The sequence below is a fragment of the Orcinus orca genome, chromosome 1 (assembly GCF_937001465.1).
Source record: "Orcinus orca chromosome 1, mOrcOrc1.1, whole genome shotgun sequence".
Lineage (NCBI taxonomy): Eukaryota > Metazoa > Chordata > Mammalia > Artiodactyla > Delphinidae > Orcinus > Orcinus orca.
The window spans coordinates 130,817,444-130,844,712 of NC_064559.1; the positions used below are offsets into that span (position 1 = coordinate 130,817,444).

Consider the following 27,269-nt stretch of genomic DNA (forward strand, 5'->3'; position numbering starts at 1 on the left):
GACAAGATCCAGCCTCATCCACCAGAACACAGGCACTAGTACCCTCCACCAGGAAGCCTACACAACCCACTGAACCAACCTTGGCCACTGGGGACTGACACAAAAAACAACAGGAACTACGAACCTTCAGCCTGCAAAAAAGGAGACCCCAAACACAGTAAGATAAGCAAAATGAAAAGACAGAAAAACACACAGCAGATGAAGGAGCAAGATAAAAACCCACCAGACCTAACAAATGAAGAGGAAATAGGCAGTCTACCTGAAAAAGAATTCAGAATAATGATAGTAAGGTTGATCCGAAATCTTGGAGATAGAATGGACAATAGAATGGACAAAATGCAAGAATCAGTTAACAAGGACCTAGAAGAACTAAAGATGAAACAAGCAACGATGAACAACACGATAAATGAAATTAAAAGTACTCTAGATGGGATCAATAGCAGAATAACTGAGGCAGAAGAACGGATAAGTGACCTGGAAGATAAAATAGTGGAAATAACTACTGCAGAGCAGAATAAAGAAAAAAGAATGAAAAGAACTGAGGACAGTCTCAGAGACCTCTGGGACAACATTAAACGCACCAACATTCGAATTATAGGGGTTCCAGAAGAAGAAGAGAAAAAGAAAGGGACTGAGAAAATATTTGAAGAGATTATAGTTGAAAACTTCCCTAATATGGGAAACGAAATAGTTAATCAAGTCCAGGAAACACAGAGAGTCCCATACAGGATAAATCCAAGGAGAAATACGCCAAGACACATATTAATCAAACTGTCAAAAGTTAAATACAAAGAAAACATATTAAAAGCAGCAAGGGAAAAACAACAAATAACACACAAGGGAATCCCCATAAGGTTAACAGCTGATCTTTCAGCAGAAACTCTGCAAGCCAGAAGGGAGTGGCAGGACATATTGAAAGTGTGGAAGGAGAAAAACCTGCAACCAAGATTACTCTACCCAGCAAGGATCTCATTCAGATTTGATGGAGAAATTAAAACCTTTACAGACAAGCAAAAGCTGAGAGAGTTCAGCACCACCAAACCAGCTCTACAACAACCGCTAAAGGAACTTCTCTAGGCAAGAAACACAAAAGAAGGAAAAGACCTACAATAATGAACCCAAAACAATTAAGAAAATGGGAATGGGAACACACATATCGATAATTACCTTAAATGTAAATGGACTAAATGCTCCCACCAAAAGACACAGATTGGCTGAATGGATACAAAAACAAGACCCATATATTTGCTGTCTACAAGAGACCCACTTCAGACCTAGAGACACATACAGACTGAAAGTAAGGGGATGGAAAAAGGTATTTCATGCAAATGGAAACCAAAAGAAAGCTGGAGTAGCAATTCTCATATCAGACAAAATAGACTTTAAAACAAAGACTATTAGAAGAGACAAAGAAGGAAACTACATAATGATCAAGGGATCGATCCAAGAGGAAGATATAACAATTGTAAATATTTATGCACCCAACATAGGTGCACCTCAGTACATAAGGCAAATACAGACAAACATAAAAGGGGAAATCGACAGTAACACATTCATAGTAGGGGACTTTAACACCCCACTTTCACCAATGGACAGATCATCCAAAATGAAAATAAATAAGGAAACACAAGCTTTAAATGATACGTTAAACGAGATGGAGTTAATTGATATTTATAGGACATTCCATCCAAAAACAACAGAATACACATTTTTCTCAAGTGCTCATGGAACATTCTCCAGGATAGATCATATCTTGGGTCACAAATCAAGCCTTGGTAAATTTAAGAAAATTGAAATTGTATCAAGTATCTTTTCCGACCACAACGCTATGAGGCTAGATATCAATTACAGGAAAAGATCTGTAAAAAATACAAACACATGGAGGCTAAACAATACACTACTTAATAACGAAGTGATCACTGAAGAAATCAAAGAGGAAATCAAAAACTACCCAGAAACAAATGACAATGGAGACACGACGACTCAAAATCTATGGGATGCAGCAAAAGCAGTTCTAAGAGGGAAGTTTATAGCAATACAATCTTACCTTAAGAAACAGGAAACATCTCGAATAAACAACCTAACCTTGCACCTAAAGCAATTAGAGAAAGAAGAACAAAAAAACCCCAAAGTTAGCAGGAGGAAAGAAATCATAAAAATCAGATCAGAAATAAATGAAAAAGAAATGAAGGAAACGATAGCAAAGATCAATAAAACTAAAAGCTGGTTCTTTGAAAGGATAAACAAAATTGATAAACCATTAGCCAGACTCATCAAGAAAAAAAGGGAGAAGACTCAAATCAATAGAATTAGAAATGAAAAAGGAGAAGTAACAACTGACACTGCAGAAATACAAAAGATCATGAGAGATTACTACAAGCAACTCTATGCCAATAAAATGGACAACCTGGAAGAAATGGACAAATTCTTAGAAAGGCACAACCTGCCAAGACTGAATCAGGAAGAAATAGAAAATATGAACAGACCAATCACAAGCACTGAAATTGAAACTGTGATTAAAAATCTTCCAACAAGCAAAAGCCCAGGACCAGATGGCTTCACAGGCGAATTCTATCAAACATTTAGAGAAGAGCTATCACCTATCCTTCTCAGACTCTTCCAAAATATAGCAGAGGGAGGAACACTCCCCAACTCATTCTACGAGGCCACCATCACCCTGATACCAAAACCAGACAAGGATGTCACAAAGAAAGAAAACTACAGCCAATATCACTGATGAACATAGATGCAAAGATCCTCAACAAAATACTAGCAAACAGAATCCAACAGCACATTGAACGGATCATACACCATGATCAAGTGGGGTTTATTCCAGGAATGCAAGGATTCTTCAATATACGCAAATCAATCAACGTGATACACCATATTAACAAATTGAAGGAGAAAAACCATATGATCATCTCAATAGATGCAGAGAAAGCTTTTGACAAAATTCAACACCAATTTATGATAAAAACCCTGCAGAAAGTAGGCATAGAGGGAACTTTCCTCAACATAATAAAGGCCATATATGACAAACCCACAGCCAACATCGTCCTCAATGGTGAAAAACTGAAAGCATTTCCACTAAGATCAGGAACAAGACAAGGTTGCCCACTCTCACCACTCTTACTCAACATAGTTTTGGAAGTTTTAGCCACAGCAATCAGAGAAGAAAAGGAAATAAAAGGAATCCAAATCGGAAAAGAAGAAGTAAAGCTGTCACTGTTTGCAGATGACATGATACTATACATAGAGAATCCTAAAAATGCTACCAGAAAACTACTAGAGCTAATCAATGAATTTGGTAAAGTAGCAGGATACAAAATTAATGCACAGAAATCTCTGGCATTCCTATACACTAAGGATGAAAAATCTGAAAGTGAAATCAAGAAAACACTCCCATTTACCATTGCAACAAAAAGAATAAAATACCTAGGAATAAACCTATCTAAGGAGACAAAAGACCTGTATGCAGAAAATTATAAGACACTGATGAAAGAAATTAAAGATGATACAAATAGATGGAGAGATATACCATGTTCTTGGATTGGAAGAATCAACATTGTGAAAATGACTCTACTACCCAAAGCAATCTACAGATTCAATGCAATCCCTATGAAACTACCACTGGCATTTTTCACAGAACTAGAACAAAAAATTTCACTATTTGTATGGAAACACAAAAGACCCCGAATAGCCAAAGCAATCTTGAGAACTTAAAATGGAACTGGAGGAATCAGGCTTCCTGACTTCAGACTATACTACAAAGCTACAGTAATCAAGACAGTATGGTACTGGCACAAAAACAGAAATATAGATCAATGGAACAGGATAGAAAGCCCAGAGATAAACCCACGCACATATGGTCACCTTATCTTTGACAAAGGAGGCAGAAATGTACAGTGGAGAAAGGACAGCCTCTTCAATAAGTGGTGCTGGGAAAACTGGACAGGTACATGTAAAACTATGAGATTAGATCACTCCCTAACACCATACACAAAAATAAGCTCAAAATGGATTAAAGACCTAAATGTAAGGCCAGAAACTATCCAACTCTTAGAGGAAAACATAGGCAGAACACTCTATGACATAAATCACAGCAAGGTCCTTTTTGACCCACCTCCTAGGGAAATGGAAATAAAAACAAAAGTAAACAAATTGGACGTAATGAAACTTAAAAGCTTTTGCGCAGCAAAGGAAACCATAAAGAAGACCAAAAGACAACCCTCAGAATGGGAGAAAATATTTGCAAATGAAGCAACTGATAAAGGATTAATCTCCAAAATTTATAAGCAGCTCATGCAGCTTAATAACAAAAAAACAAACAACCCAATCCAAAAATGGGCAGAAGACCTAAATAGACATTTCTCCAAAGAAGATATACAGAGTGCCAACAAACACATGAAAGAATGCTCAACATCACTAATCATTAGAGAAATGCAAATCAAAACTACAATGAGATATCATCTCACACCAGTCAGAATGGCCATCATCAAAAAATCTACAAACAATAAATGCTGGAGAGGGTGTGGAGAAAAGGGAACCCTCTTACACTGTTGGTGGGAATGTAAATTGATACAGCCACTGTGGAGAACAGTATGGAGGTTCCTTAAAAAGCTACAAATAGAACTACCATATGACCCAGCAATCCCACTACTGGGCATATACCCTGAGAAGACCAAAATTCAAAAAGAGTCATGTACCAAAATGTTCGTTGCAGCTCTATTTACAATAGCCCAGAGATGGAAACAACCTAAGTGTCCATCATCGGATGAATGGATAAAGAAGATGTGGCACATATATACAATGGAATATTACTCAGCCATAAAAAGAGACGAAATTGAGCTATTTGTAATGAGGTGGATAGACCTAGAGTCTGTCATACAGAGTGAAGTAAGTCAGAAAGAGAGAGACAAATACCGTATGCTAACACATATATATGGAATTTAAGAAAAAAAAATGTCATGAAAAACCTAGGGGTGAAACAGGAATAAAGACACAGACTTACTGGAGAATGGACTTGAGGCTATGGGGAGGGGGAAGGGTAAACGGTGACAAAGCGATAAAGAGGCATGGACATATATACACTACCAAACGTAAGGTAGACAGCTAGTGGGAAGCAGCCGCATAGCACAGGGAGATCAGCTCGGTGCTTTGTGACCGCCTGGAGGGGTGGGATAGGGAGGGTGGGAGGGAGGGAGATGCAAGCGGGAAGAGATATGGGAATATATGTATATATATAACTGATTCATTTTGTTGTGAAGCTGAAACTAACATACCATTATAAAGCAATTATACTCCAATAAAGATGTTAAAAAATAAATAAATAAATAAATAAATATATGTATATATGGTCAATTAATTTACAACAAAGGAGTGAAGAGTATTCCATGGGGAAAGGATAGTCCCTTCAATAAATGGTGTCGGGAAAACTGGACAGCAACATACAAAAAAAATGAAACTGGACCATTATCTTACACCATACACAAAAATTAACTTAAAATGGATTAAAGACATGAACATAACACCTAAAGCCATAAAACTACTAGGGAAAAAAAAAAACAAAAACAGACTGTAAGCTATTAGACATCAGTCTCAGCAATGATTTTTTTTTTTTTTGGATTTTACACCAAAAGCAAAAACAAATGTGTGGGACTACATCAAACTAAAAATCTCCTGTATAGCAAAAGAAACCATCAATAAAATGAAAAGTCAACCTATGGAATGGGAAAAAATATTTCTAAATCATGTATCTGATAAAAGGTTAATATTCAAAATATATTTAAAAATTCATATAACTCAACAGCAAAAAAAAAAAAAAAAAAAAGGGAAAAGGATCTGAATAGACATGTTTCCAGACAAGACACCAATGGCCAACAAGGTACATGAAAAGGTGCTTAACAACACGAATCATGGAAATCTAATCAAAACCACAATGAGATATCACCTCACACATGTTAGAAATGCTATTATCAAAAAGACAAGAAATAACAAGGGTTGACAAGAATGTGGAAAAAACGGAACCCTGGTGCCCTGCTAGCAGGAATGTAAACTGGTACAGCTACTGTGGAAAACAGTATGGGGGTTTCTCAAAAATTAAAAACAGAACTACCATATGACCCAGCAATTCCACTTCTGGGTATTTTTCTGAAGAAAACAAAATATTAATTAGAAAAGATATCTGCACTCCCATGTTCATTGCAGCATTATTTACAATAGCCAAAATATGGTAGCAACCTAAGTGCCCATCAATTGATAAATGGATAAAGAAGATGAATATGTAAACTGTATTTATACAATAGAATATTAGTCAGCCATGAAACAGAATGAAATCCTGCCATTTGAAACAACATTGATTGATCTAGATGGTATTATGCGAAGTGAAATAAGCTAGACAAAGACAAATAGTGTATGATTTCATTTATATATGGAATCTAAAAAACAAAACAAATGAAGAAACGTAACAAAACAGAAACAGACATAGATACAGAGAACAAACTGCTGGTTGCAGTTGGGGAAGGGGAAGGAGGAGGAGATAAATAAAATAGGTGAGAGAGATTAAGAGGCACAAACTTTCAGTTACAAAATAAATGAGTCATGGGGATGAAAGGTACAGTATGGGGAATACAGTCAATAATATTGTAATAACATTGTATGGTGACAGATGGTAACTAGACTTATTGTGGTGATTTTGTAATGTCAAATCTTTATGTTGTGCACCTGGAACTAACAGTGTTGTAGGTCAATTATACTAATGATAAAGAAAGAAAGAAAAAGAAAGGAAGAAAGGGAAATATTCAAATTTTTAAAAGCAACAAAGAAACAAACAAAACCTAAAGAGTCTTAAAAAGACTACCTAATAACCTAGATAATCATATATAAGGTATTCAAGTGATTTGCTATTAGTACAAATACTGCAAGTTTTCTTCTACACGGTGGTTTCTTCATGTTAATTATTGGCTAAGAACTAAGTATATTAAAAGTAAAAGTGGATCCATAATGTACAACATGATGATAATAAGTTACACTGTTGTATAGTATATTTGAAATTTAAGAGAGTAGATCTTAAAACTTTTTTCCTTTTTTTTGGTATGTAAATGAGATGACAATGTTACCAAATTTACTGTGGAAATCATAACATATGTAAGTCAACTCATTACACTATACACAAACTTACATAATGCTGTATGTCAACTATATCTCAAAAGAAGTGCAAAAAAAAATTTCACCCAATAATTACAGAATACAGAATTTTTTCAAGTGAATCTGGAATATTCACCAAAATAGACCATATGCTGGCCAATAAACTGAGTCTCAAAATATTTAAAAAATTGAAATCAGGTACATTCATGAATTCATTTGTTTAATGAAACCAACCTAATGTCCACCACTAATAACACAGAGGTATCTGGAAAATGACTAAATATTTGGAAATAAACACACACAAGAGATATTATATTTTGAACTGAATAAAATAAAAGCATAACATATAAAATTAATGGGATTCAGCTAAAGCATTGACTAAAGGGAAGTTTGTACCTTTAAATACTTACATTTGAAAAGAAGAAAGATTTAAAGTCAATAATCTAAGCTTTCACTTTAAGAAAAATTTAAAAAGAAGAGAAAATTAAACCCAAAGTAACTGGGAAGGAGTATATGGATCCTGAGGGAAATGTTATACAGTAGTCCTCCCTTATCCTAGTTTTTGCATTCCATGGTTTCAGTTACCTGCTGTCAACTGAGGCTCGAAAATAATAAATGGAAAATTCCAGAAATAAACAATTCATAAGTTATAAACTGTGTGCCGTTCTGAGTAGTGTGATGAAGTCTCACACTGTCCCTTGCCGTCCAGCTCCGCCCTGCCTAGGATGTGAATAATAATCCCTTTGTCCATGTATCCCACCCATTAGTCACTTAGTGGCCAACTAGGTTATCAAATCAACTGTTGCAGTACCGCAGTGCATGTGTTCAAGTAATCCTTATTTTACTTAATAATGGTCCCAAAGTGCAAGAGTAGTGATGCTAGCAATTCAAATATAAAAGAAGCCGTAACATGTTCCCTTTAAGCGAAAAGGTGAAAATACTAAACTTAATAAGAAAAAAAGTTGTATGCTGAGGTTGCTAAGATCTACAGTAAGACTCTTCAATCCAGGAAATTGTAAAGAAAAAAGAAATTTGTTCTAGTTTTGTTATCACACGTCAAACTGCAAAAGTTATAGCCACAATGTGTGAAGATAGAAAAGGTATTAAATTTGTACAATAAGATATTTTGAGGGAGAGAGAGGCCACATTCACATAACTTTTATTATAGTATACTGTTATAATTGTTCTATTTTATTATTATTGTTGTTAATCTCTTACTGTGCCTAAGTTACAAATTAAACTTCATCACAGGCATGTATGTATAGGAAAAAACATAGTAGTACATAGGGTTTCATACTATCTGCAGCTTCAGGCATCCACCGGGGGTCCTGGAATGTATCCTGGGAGGATAGGCAGGGACTACTGTATGTCTTGATTGTGGTGATGGTAACAAGGGTATAACCATATGAAAAAAACAAACATCTGGACTTCCCTGGTGGTGCAGTGGTTAAGAATCCGCCTGGCAATGCAGGGGACACGGGTTCGAACCCTGGTCCGGGAAGATCCCACATGCCACGGAGCAACTAAGCCCGTGCGCCACAACTACTGAGCCTGCATGCCACACTCTAGAGCCCGCGAGCCACTCTAGAGCCCGCGAGCCACAACTACTGAGCCTGCATGCCACAACTACTGAAGCCCATGAGCCTAGAGCCCATGCTCTGCAACAAGATAAGCCACCACAATGAGAAGACCATGCACCACAACGAAGAGTAGTCCCCACTCACCGCAGCTAGAGAAAGCCCGTGTGCAGTAACAAAGACCCAAGGCAGCCAAAAATAAATAAATAAATTTATTTTAAAAAAAAATCTGACAAAAAGCATTGAACTTTTATTTTAAATGGATGCATCCTACTGTAAGTAAATTTTACTTCAAAAATATATTTTTAAAGAATGATGCAAAGTTCAAGAATTTTGAAATAATTTTTACTGTCTTAACACATAAGTAGTAATAACAGATTATCAAGTATGTTTGATAATAGTAACCAGTTGATAATCTGTTTCTTTAAAAAACTATCATAAAGAACTCTGATTACAATTTATAATAAGAATTGAATATAATATACTTACCTACTTGATTACCTCCTAGTTTTACAGGTTCTGTTTCTAAACTATTTAATTTGCCACTTTCTTGGTTGTCATTAGAAGCAATAAGATTGTGAGATAATTGATTAGCAGTCAGGTTTGCCTGAAGCTTTTGAATTTCTGCCTCTTTCATTGCAAGCTTAATCCTGGCACAAAAGAAAATAAACCAAAAATTATTAGAAAGATTCTATAAAAATACCACAAACCATTTTCCCCTTTCAAATTAAAATAATTTTAATTAAAAAAAATTTTAAACTCTGATATTAGTCAACTATTGGCCAAGATACAGAAAGTCTTATATACAACTGATTACACTGTAAACTGGTTCAGCTACTTTAGAAACTTGATAGTATACAACCTATGACCCAGCAATTTTACTTTTAGAAATATCTGCTAGAGAAATTCTCGCATATTGTACAGGAAACGTGTAAGTATGGACTTTGCAGCATTATTTGTAATAGCGGAAAACTAGAAATAAGGCAACTATTGATAAAGGAACAGATAAATTGTGATGTAGTTGTAGGAGAGACTCTTATACAGCTATTAAAACTAAACTAACCACACTAGTCCATCCATTGATCAACCATTCTACCTACCTACCTCGACACGATGAATTTTAAAAATGATGCTGAGTGAAAAAGCAAAATTACAAAACATATAAAAACAGTATATTTATATGTGTGAGTATAAACAAACACAAATGAATTGAAGGATAGATATCCATCTCATGATGGTAGATACTTAGGAGGAGAATGGGACTAGTGTTAAGGATCAAAGGGCATTATCTATCCTGTAATGTTTTATTTTTTATTTAAAGAAACAGATTTAAAAAAATATCAAAAAATGTTAAGAATCAGCTCTTAGTTGTGGAAATATGGATATTTGTTATAATACTCTCTAGACTTTTCTGTATATTTCTCAACTTCTCAACTAAAGATCTTAATTACCAATTTTCAAAACACATTGTATGTGCTAAAACTTCAGCATCTGAAAACCGTACCTCAATTCCGAAATCACCATTTTATTTGTCTCACAGCAGCCAATGTAACTGTCTTCCTTGTTTGACAAAATACTCATCTGGTGCTTAGACAGAGATGATTTAAAACCAAACATTTCTCTTTTTAACTGCAAGTTTAAAAACAAACATATATAAACTTACAATATCTATGATACAATTTATTTATTTATTTATTTATGGCTGCGTTGGGTCTTCATTGCTGCACGCGGGCTTTCTCTAGTTGTATTGAGCAGGGGCTACTCTTTGTTGAGGTGAGGGGGCTTCTCATTTGTGGTGGCTTCCCTTGTTGCGGAGCATGGGCTCTAGGCATATGGGCTTCAGTAGTTGTGGTGTGCAGGCTCAGCAGTTGTGGCTCGCAGGCTCTAGAGCCCAGGCTCAGTAGTTGTGGCGCACAGGCTTAGTTGCTCCACGGCATGTGGGATCTTCCCGGGCCAGGGATCAAACCTGTGTCCCCTGCACTGGCAGGCAGATTCTTAACCTCTGTGCCACCAGGGAAGTCCGATACAATTATTTTTTATGTAAGTTTGAAAAATTGTGTGAATTTAATAGAAACAATCTAACAGCCATCAACAGAATGTATAAATTCATTATGAAATATTAACATAATGGGAAAACTACAATAGTTAAAATAAATCTGCATTATATAAGTCATTATGGAGACATCACATGACACTGAGTGAAAAACAACAGAGGCACATATTGTACTTTCAAAAATGCACTGAACTATATATATTTTTTTTTCCGGATACATCTGTATGTGGCAATATTTAAAATATGGGCAAGAAGGATACATATGAATTTCAAAATAGTGGCTACCTCTGAGGAGAGAGGGAGAGAATGGGGATCTAATGAAGTACATACTGAGGCTTTATTTCCCTATAAATTTTTATTCTAAAAATGTCTGAAGTAGATATCACAATATGTTTCCCAGATTTAGCAAATGTGCTATATTGGTCTCTTTATGTATTCTGTATGTTCTGAATAATAATTTTAAAAATTAGTTGTGAAAAGGGGCAAGGTAAGCACTTAATGACTACTACCTTCAAACTATAACAAAATCACACTTTTTAGAAATAGACAAATTCACATTTCTAAACCATGTTATATGGGATCAAGCATATATTATCACGCCACTTTCAGAATCACATATCAAGTAATTCTTGATACTGAGTCAAAGGAAGTATCAATTTAAAATGAATGCTACCTGCATTTGATTACTATCAAATTTCAAAAGCAAACAGTACATTAGAAATCTAAGCAAACAGGGACTTCCCTGGTGGTCCAGTGGTTAAGACTCCACATTTCCACTGTAGCGGGCACGGGTTTGATCCCTGGCCTGGGAACAAAGATCCCACGTGCCATGTGGCCAAAAAAAAAAAAAAAAATTAAAAAAAACAATCTAAGCAAATAATCAGCATCCCAGGAAAGTAGATATTGCAGGGGGATGGGAACCAAGAATGGTATGTTCTGCTTTTAACTCTGCCACTAGCTAGCTGGACAAATTATTTACTTCCTTGGGTACACTTCTTCACCAATTCAATAAAATGATAATACTGAATTAGATGATTACTAAGGTCCCTTTCAGCTTCATAATTCCATGACAGTTTAAAATTGGTAAAAGTCTACCAGCCATCCATATGTGAAACCAATCATGACACATTTATCTTATCTTTATCTTATCTCCTGATTTCACCTTTACTTTGCACCTATGAATAACAAATTTCTGACACAAGTATACTTACTTTCTTCCTAATCTCACTTATAAATATGGTCATATATATAACTCATAGAGAAAAGGTGGCCAGATGCTACCATAAAAACAATTTAATATTCTGTACCATTCTAAGAGTATATGAAAAATTGCTCAACATGGTCAACAGGGAAATGGAAATTAAAACCACAATGTGATACCAGGTAATACTCATTAAGATGGCTACAATCAAAAAGACAGACAATAACAATTGTTGGCTAAGATGTAGAGAAACAGAAATCCTCACATTTTGCTGGTGAGAATGTAAAATGGTACAGCCACTTTGCAAAAGTTTGGCATAAATTTACCACATGACTCAGCAATTCTACTTCTAGGTATCTACTCAAGAGAAATGTGTGGACAGAGACTTGTAAGCAAATATTCATAACAGCATCATTCATAATAGTTCAAAAGTGGAAACAACCGAAATATACATCTACTGGTGAATGAATAAATAAAATGTGGCATATCCATACAAAGGAATAATATTAAACAATAGAAAGAAATGAAATACTGATATATATCACAATGAAAGATCCTCAAAAACATTAAGAAAACGTAAGACCACATATTGTACAATTCATTTATATGAAATGTCCAGAAAAGACAAATCTCCATAGGCAGAAAGTAGATTAGTGATCCCCTAGGAGTGGGGATGGGTACAGGGACTGATTATAAATGGGCACAAGGGACCTTTGGGGGATAGAAGTGTTTGAAAACTGGATTGTGGTGATTGTTCCAGAATCTGTAAATTTACTAAAAATCATTGAACAGTACACTTAAAATGGGTGAACGCTGTGGTATATAAATGTTCCTTTAAAACTGTTGTTTTAAAAAATTCTGTGCCATTCTTATACATGGCATCTGAGAGATTGAGAAAGGATGGAATAGTAGAAAGGTAAGTTCAGAAAAAAGGATTAGATAGAAAAGAACTGATGACTGAAAGCAGACGTGAGGAAAAAAATAGAAGGTAATAAAGCAACTACGAAATTATGATCTCTTATAAAGTACTTGGGTAAAATTTTCCTTGTCACACATACTTACTGGCAACTGGGACATAATTTTTTCCAAACTTCTCAGTTCCACCCTTGAACTTTCTATTTCTTGCTGACACAAATCCAGTCTCTCATTCTGTGTTGCAATACGAACTTTTAATTCTCGGTTTTCATTCATCAGAGAAAATTTTTCTGTAAGTATTTCGTCTTTATCCTCTAACTCACTCTCTAGCTTAAGAATACTTTGTCTAGATTCAGTTAGTTGTGCCATGACTTCTGAATTTTTCACTGCCATGATCCTTAATTTTTCTTTTCCATTATTATTTTCTTCTTTTAACTGCCTATGAAGAAAAAAGCATAAAAATGAAAATAAAACATACATTTACTTTCAATAATCATATTTAGTTAATCTCGCTTTTTAAATATTTTAAAGCTTAATTCTGAAATAATAATACTTGCTCACATTTACTGAGTGCCTACCTTCTGCATGCTAGGCACTCACAACTTTAAGTGGCTAGCACTATTGTTACTCCCTGCTTACGGATGGAGGAAAACAAGGCAACGAAAGGTTATGAAACTTGCCCAGTGTCTCACAGTAAGTAGTTGAGCAGAATAATCCCATTACCTTGGAGGTATTTCTGCTCCCTTTTAAAAAGTGTATGACAGGAGAGTTAGCTCCAAAATCCTGACACAATGTTTTGCAGCATCAAGAAAGTTTTAGATAGTATAAGGAAAAAAATCACAAACTATTTATTAGCCACAACTCTAAAAGATAAAATCTAATTAACCATTAACAGATTACTATGCAGCATTTTTAAACCTATATGTGTATACCTATAAAAACATGTCAAACATTAGAACAATCTACTGTTTAGAACTGTTATTGTATTTCATCAGTTCCCTTTATCACATTTTTAACATCTCTGAAATGAGGTTACACTAGGTGATGCTTCATGATTTGAAGAATACATATTTTACTAGCTAATGTGGTCACACTACAAGGACACTACATCTGTGTTAATTTTTTCTAAATATATTCAAACCAAATATGTTGATCACATTACTCTATATTTACAAGTATACTAACATCAACACATGTTTTATTCATTTAAAATCCTAAATTTACAAGTAGAAAACAATTTCAGTCATGGACGCCTATCTTTCTACATTATTTAAGCCCATAATTACAGAATTCAAAATATTCTATTTTTAAATGTTTCAGTTTTTTCTCTATTTCCACACAAAAATCCTTTTTTTACAATAGGATACTGTACCTTAATTTCTCCTTCAGAATTTCAAGTTCACTTTTATATAGACCACACTCTTCCTGTAGCCTTTTATTTTCTTTTTCACAGTTAATCAGATTTTTCTCTAATATTGCTTCTTCAGCTTGAACCTAAAACAATAATTTGTTTTCAGTGGATGCACTAATGTGGTCATAAGTTTTAGGTATTTCAAATTAAAATGTAGTGATTTCGGAAATAAGCAGGAGAGTGGAGTAAGTACTCCACAAGTTTAAGTCCCCAGCCTTGTAGTGAAAGGAGCAAAATGAACTTCCAGCAACAAAGAACAGGGAGGGGGGAATGCTACCACCTGTCCAGAAATGGTTAAGAGCCTACAAGAAAGGAACAACAGCATGATTACCTGAAAGCAGAATTGTTCTGCTCTATGTAGACAAGGCAAGCAACTCATGTAGAGATGCTGCATCAAGTTACTAAAGGCTAACTTTAGTGTAAATGTTCCAGAGAAGTAATTTTTGAAATTTTAGCCACAGAATACTCCCAAGGAAATCACAGCCCCAAATTTAAAACAGATAAAAGTCAAGCATCCAGGTTTGAGCAGTGGAAATGGAGGACTGGACAGATCTGCCCCACTTCCTTTGTTATATCTATCTAACTATAGGGCTCTGCTGAGCAGTTTGAAATTTATAATCCTAAGTTAGGAGTATGAAAAAAATCATCTCTTACATTTTCCTCTCTTTCCTCTATAAAGTCCTCCCTCTCTAGGAGGATATTCTCCCTACTAAGTATTCTACCTCCCAGTCCAGATTACCTTATTAAAAATCCCTTCTACAATATTTCTTTCCCACGGGGACCTTTACCAAGGCTTTCAAAACAGTGATCTTATTAATTCACACTTAAGACGTCAGTATCTAATGGGATCTTAAATTTTTCTTATTTTTAATATTTCTTCTATCCTTCTACCTTTCTTCGAACAGAATTTGTAAATATTAAGGATATAAAGAATTTATATTAATTAAGGATATAAAGAATTTATCTTAAGGTCCAACATGTGGCCTCCCTCCAAACAGGTTTATTATCATGTGGTATTACTTGAAGATATTCAATGAATGTAATTAAGCCACTATATTACTACGTAGAACCTATTCAAGGAACCTTCCCTCTGAAAGGCAGAAGTGAGTCTCTCTCAGGGTGTTATGTCTAAGGAGACCAATTAAAGGCTACATAATCTACTCTGCCTTCATTTTCACTGAGGTGATAGGAACAAATTTCCTGCTTTTACTTCTATAGCTCTAAACTGCTCACTCACCCCATCTTTCTCTACATTTTGTCCCTTGTCTCCACTCTTTTCCTTCTCTGGATAAGAAAGTTTCTGCTCATTATAAGAAGATGGTAAATATTATACTTAACTAATAATTATAAATTCTTTATTTCAATGATTTTATTATGAATGAGATCATAAAAATTACTCCCCACTTTAACCATATATAAAGATATTCTATTTATGTCTATATTTTCAGAATGTGGATGGTAATACAAAACACTGAATTTGCAAAACTGCCTCTTACCTTTTCCAGTTTTTCAGCCATCTTTTCTTCATAATGTTGGAAAGCTTTACTTAGCTCTTCAGCATTATATAGTGCTTCATTCCTTTGTTGTTCAGCTCTAGAATTTAACGAGATAATTAATAAAAGAATGCTCTGTACTTGTGTATGTAAGTTCCAAAATAACCTATATTTAATTATAAGGAATAACTAGAGAGAAGCAGATTTTTCGGTGTTAAAAAAGAGTATAAGCCTTAAAATGGCAAAATGAAAAATGAAGACTAGACTACAATAATTTCCTATGATATCTATATGAAAAATAATATAGAACATAAAATACTTATAAACTCTGAAACATACAGACATTCTTACGTGTTGGCAATTTTTTCTCTGTCTGGAAAAGACAGATTAGGGAAGTTGCCTGATAAATTTTCAAAGATCAGGTATTACAGAATCAATCCACTGTCTAGTATACTAAAAATACTCAGTAGGGCTTCCCTGGTGGCGCAGTGGTTGAGAGTCTGCCTGCCGATGCAGGGGACACGGGTTCGTGCCCCGGTCCGGAAAGATCCCACATGCCGCGGAGTGGCTGGGCCCGTGAGCCATGGCCGCTGAGCCTGTGCGTCCGGAGCCTGCTCCGCAATGGGAGAGGCCACAACATTGAGAGGCCCACATACTGCAAATTAACAAAAAAAAAAAAAAAGTACTCAGTAGATCCTGTGATCTTTGAAAAGGCCAAGTAAATTTTCAAAAAAGATATAAAATCCGAACAACAAAATCCAACCACTACCAAGCAAGCCCAACCATTCTGTCTCACCTCTTAGTTCATCCTGACCTTTCTTCATACCTCTCACAGTGAATTGAGACTACTAGGCTGGAACTTGGTCAATTTCATATCCACATCTAAATATTTTTCTATATTTAAACTTATTTTCATCACATTATTTTGAAGTTAGTGACTCTTCTCTTATCCAAGGTGAATTCCTTTATCTATACTCTGGATCTTAGTTCTTCCCTTTCAGGACTCTTCTGTATTTTCAGTCTCTTCTCTATTGGCTTACAAATTCAAGTGAAAGTATCTCTTATTTCCTGAATATATGGGGTTCTTAAATTTGGACAGCAACTGTGGATATCAGAGATGTTTGTCTGGTTCCAAGTTTCAAATAAAAAAGAGTTTAAACAATAAGGGAATTATTTGAAAATCTACGAGAATATATTCCATTCCTTAGTTGGCATAGCTGGAATTCAGAGAGCAAAGGATACCTGTTCTTTTCACTTTTTATTTTTTAAATGGTCCATACTTTTGACCAGATTTAATAGCTTTATTTATTTATTTTTATTTTTTGGCTGTGTTGGGTCTTTGTTGCTGTGTGCAGGCTTTCTCTAGATGCAGCGAGCGGGGGTTATTCCTCGTTGCAGTGCACGGGCTTCTCATTGCGGTGGCTTCTCTTGTTGCGGAGCATGGGCTCTAGGCGCACAGTAGTTGTGGCACGTGGGCTCAGTAGTTGTGGCTTGCAGGCTCTAGAGTGCAGGCTCAGTAGTTGTGGCTTGCAGGCTCTAGAGTGCAGGCTCAGTAGTTGTGGCTCATGGGCTTAGTTGCTCCACAGCATGTGGGATCTTCCCAGACCAGGGCTCAAACCCGTGTCCCCTGCATTGGCAGGCGGATCCTTAACCACTGTGCCACCAGGGAAGTCCTATCACCAATATTTATAAAAAGGTCATAATATTTTCAGCCACACAGAAAAGAATGGATAAATATATACATGTACTCCCAACCCAACTTTTGTGAATCTTAACTCTTTGCTATTTTTGTTTCATGTAGCCTTTTTATTTTAAGCAAACAAAACATTATAGACATTACAGAGTTGAGGTCCCTGTTCACCTCCAAATCCTATTCCCCTGACTTCTTCCACAGAGGTAACCCTAGTGTGACTTTGTTTTACTATCATCATACATTTTGTACATTCACATGTTGACCAAAATATCCACAAACAATACATCATAGTTCATCCACTGTAAGAGGCACATTGTTTTCACATTTTTAACATCTCTAAAATTATCATGTATTTTACGATTGATGGTATACCATAGTTTCATGATATTTTTTCTTAGTGATTACTGAAATAATGGTACACCTTAAAATCTGTGGAATCTTACATTCAATGAAATATCGTAATCTTCTTTCACGGTATTCAATTCATTGGGCCCTAGAGCCACAGTGTTTGGGTTCAAATTCTACCTCTACCACTTTCTAAATGGGTGACCTTAACTTCTCTCTAATTCAGTTTCTTCATCTATAAAATGAGGATATTATCAAACTCTTATGATTGTGTGAGGAATAAATAAGTTATATACCTAAAGCACTTAGAAAAGTGTTTACACATAATAAATGCTCAGTGAGTTACTACAATACCATCAAATTTAAAACTTTTGCCAATCTAATAGTATGACATGTTTGTAGCTTTACAACCTCACTGTAGTTTTAATTTACATTTTTGATGACAGTGAGGTTAAGCAACTTTCATGTTTCATTGGATATTTGAGTTTCCTGTCCTTTACCTCTACAGATTCTTTGTCTTTTATTATTGGATATCTCCCCCCAACCCTGCCTTTTCTTATTGATTTGTGAGAGTTCTTTACAAATTCCGGATATTAATCTTTGTGAATTATATTACTTGCAAATATTTCCCCAACATTAGTCTTGTCTTTTTCACTTTTTATTTGATGAGTTTTATAAACAAAAGGGTTTTTATTTTAATGGACTTAAAATTTAGCAATCTTTTCCTGTAATATTCATGCTTTTTTGCTCTCATTTTAAAACATTCTTCCCTACCATGAGACAACACATAAACTATTCTCATATAAAACATTCTTCCCGGGGCTTCCCTGGTGGCGCAGTGGTTGAGAGTCCGCCTGCCGATGCAGGGGACGCGGGTTCGTGCCCCTGTCCGGGAGGATCCCACATGCCGCGGAGTGGCTGGGCCCGTGAGCCATGGCCTCTGAGCCTGCGCAGCCGGAGCCTGTGCTCCGCAACGGGAGAGACCACAACAGTGAGAGGCCCGCATACCGCAAAAAACAAAAAACAAAAAACATTCTTCCCTACCATGAGACAACACAGAAACTATTCTCATGTATTTTCTCTAAAAGTTTTACTTTTCACAATTGGGCCTTTAATCCATCTAGAATTTTTTTTTTAATGCAGGTATAGTATGAGGCAGGAATCTAATTTAATTTTTTAATCAATAATTAATTCTCCCAGAATTATTTTTTGAAGTTTTTTTTTAAATATTTATTTATTTATTTAGGCTGCACCGGGTCTTAGTTGCAGCATGTGGGATCTTCGGAGCTGCATGTGGGATCTTTCAGTTGCAGCATGCAGACTTCTTAGTTGCAGCATGCACTCTTAGTTGTGGCATGGAAACTCCTTAGTTGTAGCATGCATGCAGGATCTAGTTCCCTGACCAGGGATCGAACCTGGGCCCCCTGCATTGGGAGAGCAGAGTCTTACCCACTGGAACCCCAGGGAAGTCCTCCTGAAGTATTTGTTTTTAAAATTAAGTCAGTACACCCTTAATGTGGATTCACCACTTTTTGATATTTTGCCACCATTGCTTTATGTCTCTCACTTGAGAGATTTTTTTGCACTGAACTATATATCCTAGAGTAACTAGTAATATAACCACAAGTTAGTAATATAACCACAAGTAACTATCAAATTTAAGAAATCTAAAATTGATACAATATTACTAATACACAATTCATATATAAATTTTATTAATTATTCCAATAATTTCTTTATGGAATTTTCCTTCTTCTGATCCAGGGTCACTTACTGCTTTTAGTTATCATGTCTCTTTAGTCTCCTTAATCTGGAACATCTTCTCAGCTTTTCTCAGTCTTTCATGACAGTGACATTTTTGAAGAATAAACAGTTGTTTTACAGAAGACCAACCTGAGCTTGTCTGATGTTTCCTCATGATAAGTTTCAGGCTATTCATTCTCAAGAGGCATACCACATAAATGGTGTTGTACCCTTCTCACTATATCACATATGAAACACATGATGTCAGTTTGTCCAGCACCTTAATTATTGATTCTTCCATCCTTTGCCCTGATTTGTAATGCCACCTGTTACATTATGAAGATTCCACTGTATGCATGTTTGCTTAAGAGTCTCTGTTCTGTACCACTGATTTTTTTGTTTATTCCTATACCAATATCACATTGACTTAATTAGTATAACTTTAGAAGTCTTGTTATCTATAGACATGTTCTCTACCTTGGTCTACAGCTTCAAAAGTGCCTTGTTTGTTCTTGGACATTGGTTCTTCCACATGATTTTTAGGGTCAGTTCATTAAGTTCTACCAAAAATTTTGTTGGGATATCGATTGGAATTGTACTGAATGCATAAACTATTTTGCGAAAAACTGACACCTTTACGTTAGGTTCCCTTCCAGAAAAATGGTATACATCTCATTAGTTACATCTTCTCTTAAGGCTTTCAAAGAAGCTTTATTATTTTCTCCATTGTATTAAGTATGTCTTTTTAGTCTGATATTTTGACATCTGGGGCATTACTGACCCTAGGAAGACTGGCCCTTCCCGGGCTAGCCAATTCTCAGAGATTAATAAACTTTGCACATGGCAGTGTACCTTTCATACACAAACTAAGCAATCCAGAGCCCACTCCCCATTCCTCTATCTGGCTCTTACACACCGGGCTAATATTCTCCTGTCCTAATCACCCCAGGACCAGGTACTAGACCACTCAGGACAGTCTTACACTTCTGCCCATTGAGATTATTCATACTAGCCAATCCGAAGGCTGAACACCCTACCTCAACCATTTCTTCCCACAGAAACCACAGTAAAACCTCCTGTTCATATTTTCTTCCCAACTCCCTCTGCCTTCTGAACAACCCTGATACTTCCCTGTGTGGTCCCTCTACATGACATGTCATGTCTCCTATTTCTAGTAATCTGTGAGTATAAAAACTTCTTCATTTATGACATCCATTTCCATGCTTATCTTGCCATACCTGATTAAAACAAATCCTGAGTACATTTTTAAACCTCCATTAAGATTGTACCTATCTTCTGTAGATTTTTTCAGATTTAACTTATAGTTATTTTATTTTAATTTTTTATTGAGTGAAGTGCTCACATCTTAAGTGAATGAATTTGTACATATGTATGTACCCACCTAACTACTATCCAGATCAAATATAGAACATTTCCAGCACTCAAAAGGCTCCCTTGTGCACCCTCCCAGTCAATACTCTTCACCTAAAAAGGTAAACACTATTTGGACTTTTAACACCATATATTAATTTTGCTTATTCTTGATTTCTTAAGGAAATACACAGTATTCTTTTGCATCTGGCTTCCTTTGCTTAACATCTGTAGTATCTGTCCCTGTTGTTAAAGAACTATAGTTGCTTTTTCACTGATCCATACATTTCAGAATATGAATGAATATATTTATTAATTCTGTTGTTGATGAACACTTAGCAATTATTAATAAAGCTACTTTGAGCATCCTTGTACATGTCTTTTGATAGATACAGGTCTTCATTTCTGTTGGAGTAGATGCTGGATCATAGGGTGACTTACATTTAGGTTTAGTAGATACTGACAAATAGTTTTCCAAAGTGGTTCTACCAATTTATACTCCTACTATAAATATATTTGAATTCCAGTTGCTCTACAAATTCAAAACTTGATATTGTGAGTCTTTTTCATTTTAGCCACCATGTGCCATAGTGGGACTGTTCCTTTCGTCATCATCATTTTGATTATTTTATTTTTTTGTGGGGAAATTTCTAATGATTGATTCAATACTTTAATGGCTAAACAACTATTAAGGTTTTCAATTTATTTAAAACATTCATTTATTTACTTATTTATTTGGCTGCACCGGGTCTTAGTTGTGGCACGCGGGATCTTTGTTGTCACATGTGGAATCTTTACTTGCAGCATGTGGGGGTCTTTAGTTGTGTCATGTGGGATCTTTAGTTGGGGCATGCAAACTCTTAGTTGCGGCATGTGGTATCTAGTTCCCTGACCAGGGATCAAACTGGATCCCCTGCATTGGGAGCGCAGAATCTTAGCCACTGGACCACCAGGGAAATCCCCAAGGTTTTCAATTTATGCTTAAGTTAGTTTTGTTAAACTTAACTTTGTTGGGAAATCATTTATTTAGTCTAAGTTTTCAAATGTATTATCTTAAAACGGTTCATAGTACTTAGTCTTATTTCTTAAATCATAGCTAAATCTGTAACTTAGGAGTTCCTTTTCAATTCCAATATTGGTTTTTATGCCTTTTCTCTTAGATTAATCTTGTCTGATGCCCATTACCTTGGTCACTGTGAAAAGAACCAGATTTAGGTTTGGGGGATTCTCTATTGCTTCTTTGTTTTCTATTTCACCCTTATCTTTATTATTTAATCACTTCTATATTTCTTTTGGCCCTCTCACTGTTGTGGCCTCTCCCGTTGCGGAGCACAGGCTCCAGACGCGCAGGCTCAGAGGCCATGGATCACGGGCCTAGCCGCACCGTGGCATGGGGGATCTTCCCAGACTGGGGCACAAACCCGCATCCCCTGCATTGGCAGGCGGACTCTCAACCACTGCGCCACCAGGGACGCCCCTATTTTTCTTTTGATCAAGCTCTTTATGTCCTTTTCCTGACTACATAAATTGAATGTTTTAGCTCATTCACATACTAATTTTATTATTTTTAAAATAAATTTATTTATTTTTATTTATTTATCTTTGGCTGTGTTGGGTCTCTGTCGCTGTGTGCAGGTTTTCTCTAGTTGCGGCGAGTGGGCTTCTCATTGTGGTGGCTTCTCTTGCTGCAGAGCACAGGCTCTAGGTGTGCGAGCTTCAGTAGTTGTGGCACGTGGGCTCGGTAGTTGTGGCTTGCGGGCTCTAGAGTGCAGGCTCAGTAGTTGTGGCACACAGGCTTAGCTGCTCTGTGGTATGTGGGATCTTCCCGGACCAGGGCTTGAACCCAGGTCCCCTGCATTGGCAGGCGGATTCTTAACCACTGTGTCACCAGGGAAGTCCCTCACATACTAATTTTAATACACGCACAGGAGACTAAAAATTTTCTTCTGAGAATATCTTTGGCTGCAGCACACAAGCTGCAATATTTTTTATATCACTCAGTTCTAAGTCTTCTAATTTTCATAATTTCTTCAACGGTCCATGAATAGCAAGAAGGTTGATTTTAAATTTTCAAACATACATGATTTGGGGGTGGGGGGGCGGGGTTGTTATATATAACTTAATTATACTGTGGTCTGAGAAGGTGATATGTATGACACAAATATTTTTATCTTTGTTAAAATTCATGCTTTCTGGCAGAGTGAGGTAACAAATTATAAATGTTCTACGAGTGCCTGAAAGAATGTGAATTCTCAAATTGTTGGCTACAGGCTTCCATACATACATCCATTAGATCAAGATTATTAATCACTCAACTCTTCAGCTTCTTACTTTTTTGTTGCTTAATCTCACAATTCTAGTAAATGTGTAAAAGTGTTCCCTGTATGGTTACAGATTTGTTCATTGAAATTTTGTTTTCTTTAAGTATTTTGGGACTAAATTATTAAATAGAAGTTTAGAATCTTTATAGCTTCCTGCTTAAGTGTTACCTAAACATTATATATATGAGTTCTTTTTAACTCTAGTAATGCTTGTTGCACTTAGAACTATTCTGTGTGATATTAATATAGCTATACCTACTTTGTTTTGGTGACTATTTGCCTGAAACATTTCTTTTCATCCCTTTGAGTTCATCTTTTCTGTATCCTTATGTGGTTCTTTTTTTCTTTTTTTTTTTTTACAACATTGTGTTTAATTTCTGCTGTACAGCAAAGTGACTCAGTTATTCATATATATTTTTCATATTCTTTATCATTATGGTTTATTACAGAATATTGAATGTAGTTCCCTGTCCTATAGGTAGGACTGTGTTGTTTATCCTGTGTCCTTATGTTTTAAGTATGTCTCTTATAAACAGCATAAAGCTCAACAACCTCCGCCTTTATACTGGCTTTTTAATCCATTATGATTAATCATCACCCAAAGAAAAGTCTTTGCAAAGGTTTTGATCTTTCATTTTCAGAATGCCTATCTTCATTCTAGTTCCTCAAAAAGCTCCAAGAGTCTTCATGTCACATCTTTACCTAAAAATCTCAATTGCCTATTTATCCTCTCCAGGTTAAAACACAAATCTTTTGGCATAAAACACAAAGCCATTTAGTCTGGACCAAGCCTGTCTTTTTCCTCAAATCCTACTACACCTGTCCATTTATAAGTACACAAAACTCCTAGTGTTCTTCAGAAATGATGTTCTTTTTTTGTTGTTGTTTTGTTTTTTTTTGTTTTGCGGTACACGGGCCTCTCACTGTTGTGGCCTCTCCCGTTGCAGAGCACAGGCTCCAGACGCACAGGCTCAGCGGCCATGGCTCACAGGCCCATCCACTCCGCGGCATGTGGGATCTTCCCAGACCAGGGCACGAACCCGTGTCCCCTGCAGCGGCAGGCGGACTCCCAACCACTGTGCCACCAGGGAAGCCCAGAAATGATGTTCTTTTATACTTCTATGACTTTGCACACGCTGTCCAGAACGTGTCCATCCCTACTTATTCACCTTATGACAGCGTAGTCAATACCCTACCCTAAAAATCATCTCTTGTATAAGTTCTACAGAGAGAACTAGTCACTCTTTCTCTGTACGTTTTTTTAGCTACATTGTAAGGCTTGTCTTCATGTATTATTATCTTATTATTTTAAATTATCATGTATAAAAAGCTCACCTGAGTAAGTAAAGCCTGAATTTCAGAATATTTAATCACACAGTTTACATTTACAATAGCTACATTTGTTAGTGTTTATTATTTACAAAGCACCTTACATTTCTTTTTTCATTTATTCCTCACATCAAGACAATATCATCTTGACTTAATAGATGAACAAACTGAGGTTCAAGAAGGTTAAATAGTTTCCCCAAGGTAACGAAGTCACTTAGAGGTAAAAACTGGCTGTTTGACTCCAAAACCTAAACATTTCCACTAAGTAATATTGCCTACCAAATATATATTGTAAGCTGAACTATACTAACCAAATACTGCTGAGAAAATGTTCTTCCAAACTCATTTTAATGAAAAAATGACATAGATGGGTTTTGAGCAGTTTTTAGAAGTTTAAATGTACACACAAATATTTATCTATGTATGACAACTTTTCAAAAAACACTTTCTTCATAACATTTATATAATAGAAGAAATTTTTAAAACATATTTTTGTTGCCAGAGAAGATAAAAATGCAAATTATGATTTTACCCTGTGTAAAAGCTGCTATAATTACATTATTATACTGTAAAATCTCCTTAAACTAAAAAATTTTTCATCTTTATTAGTTTAAAAGTTAACATTCAAAGTTAATGGCGATATGGTCAAAGCTAACTAGAAAACTTTATCTTAAGATATGGTTTATACAAAATAGATATTTTTGCATTACTTATGTATTCCTAAAGGAAGAATAACCACACTTTCTCATGAATTTAATTTCAGAAATAAGTAAGTATCATTTCATTGATAATCATTATCGGGCTTTAAGGAATTAATCCCAATTCAAAATGCCAATACCATAAAGTCCACATGTGAAATTTTTAATCAATAATTTTAAAAAGTTAACGGACAAAAAAGAACATTAAATTTTCTACTGCCAAATTTCTGAAATTTTTTCACTTCAAAAACTAAGTAGAATTTTAAACAGGTACTATATTCTTTGTTTCTCCCCTACAAAAACAATTATTTGCTTTAAAAACACATACCTCTTTCCTTGTTTACTTTGTTCAAATAAGTCTACCTTCAGCTTTATACATTCCTCTTGGGACTTCTGCAAACTCTGTTCCTTTTCAGTCACCATTTTCTGACTCTGCTGTAATTTATCTTCTGCCTCTCTATAAAATAAAGATACTTTTAAAGGCTGTTGAAGAGATTGTTTCAGGTAAGCAAGAAATAGTTCAACATCAGGAATTCTATTAGTTTAAATCACTGAGTTAAGAGAAACAAATATTTAACAAGAGAAAGACAAAAGGCATATTCATCACTTGTGAGCTATTAGTTTTCATAAGGAATAAAAGGATACTTCTATCAGATGATAAATATATCTGAAATAAAAGATTATATCCTATTTAATGATCAGATACTAGAAGTATTAGATATATTTCAGAAACTAGATAAGTATGACTGTTATCACCACTATATCCAGTGATTTTTCTGACAGTTGCAAAAAGCTAAAATGAAAATGTAGTAAGTATAAATTTTGGAAAAGAAAGACAAAATTCTTTTTTTTTGCTGATAATATCATTAGCTACCTGGAAAACCCCAGGAGAATCAAAACAAAAATTAGAATTAATTAAAGGTATGACAAATAGTCCAATTACAAAATAATTATAGTATTATACAAAAAGCAGTAGCCTTCCTATATACTATCAATGAACAGAACAAGAACAAATTCACAACAACCAAAAATATAAAATACCTAGGAATAAACTTAACATGTATTACAAAGAAAATTATGAAATTCTGATGATCATGAGAGATGACTTTAGTGTGCATCAGAATCATCTGCAGGACTTGTTAAAACACAGATTGCTGGTTCCCACCTCCCAGAGTTTGTGACTCCATAAGTCTGAGACAGGAACTGAGATCTGCATTTCTTACAAGTTCCCAGATGATGCTCATACTGCTGGTCCCAGAACTACTCTTTTGAGAATCACTAAAATGGAGCAATATGCTATTTAGTATGCATATATTTCTCATTTTATTCATAGCAGAAGAGGAAGATAAATTATAAAGTGCCTGATTCCTTGTATTTTATTTCTTGAACTCCCATCGAAGTACTGAGTACATATTACTATGTAGGGCAACAAGCAAACTAATTCATATTAATGAAAACACATAAATAAGCATCTCAGCTTAGATTTAGTCTTTTTTAGCCCCTATATACTGCATGTATCCTGCAGCCAAGAAGAGTTATGATGGACTGAAAACAGAATCAACAAGTTCTAACTAAGACAGTCTATACACCAATATGGATTTATTGGGGTGGGGGACAAATTTTAACAAGATACGTCAAAAAGTAAAAGTAGAAAATAAATATTTTAAAGCTGTAAGTTTTACCTCAAAACTTTATCTTGGGCTGAAACTTCTGCTTCCAAATTTATAATCTGTTCTTCTAAGATTGGTACAATGGCTGCCTGTTGTTGAGCAGATTCAAGCATAGAAACCTAAAACAAATAACTTTTAGAGCACTTTCTTCACAAAATAAATTAATCGACTTTGTCCTTAGTTTCTTTTACCATCTGACAGGGGTTCAGTAGAACTCCCCAGTCATTGTTCATTGTTTGTGAAGCTCATCTTATCTATCAATTTATATGGGCATGTCATCATCACAAGCCAGTCTCAGCATGT

The 27,269-nt window shown here is 35.4% G+C and overlaps 1 protein-coding gene across 17 annotated transcripts in view; it reads right to left on the reverse strand.

The window, feature by feature from the left end:
* Nucleotides 1–27,269, reverse strand: part of CCDC18 (coiled-coil domain containing 18) — a 130,451-nt gene that overhangs the window by 92,040 nt on the left and 11,142 nt on the right. For all 17 annotated transcript variants that reach the window (XM_049714062.1, XM_049714067.1, XM_049714082.1 and 14 more), the window contains 7 exons: nt 26,979–27,085; nt 25,625–25,753; nt 15,800–15,896; nt 14,265–14,386; nt 13,040–13,331; nt 10,228–10,352; nt 9,213–9,373 (listed from right to left, as the gene is read on the reverse strand). In XM_049714062.1, coding sequence (XP_049570019.1) covers nt 9,213–9,373; nt 10,228–10,352; nt 13,040–13,331; nt 14,265–14,386; nt 15,800–15,896; nt 25,625–25,753; nt 26,979–27,085 — 1,033 coding nt within the window. The remainder of the gene's footprint in view (nt 1–9,212; nt 9,374–10,227; nt 10,353–13,039; nt 13,332–14,264; nt 14,387–15,799; nt 15,897–25,624; nt 25,754–26,978; nt 27,086–27,269) is intronic.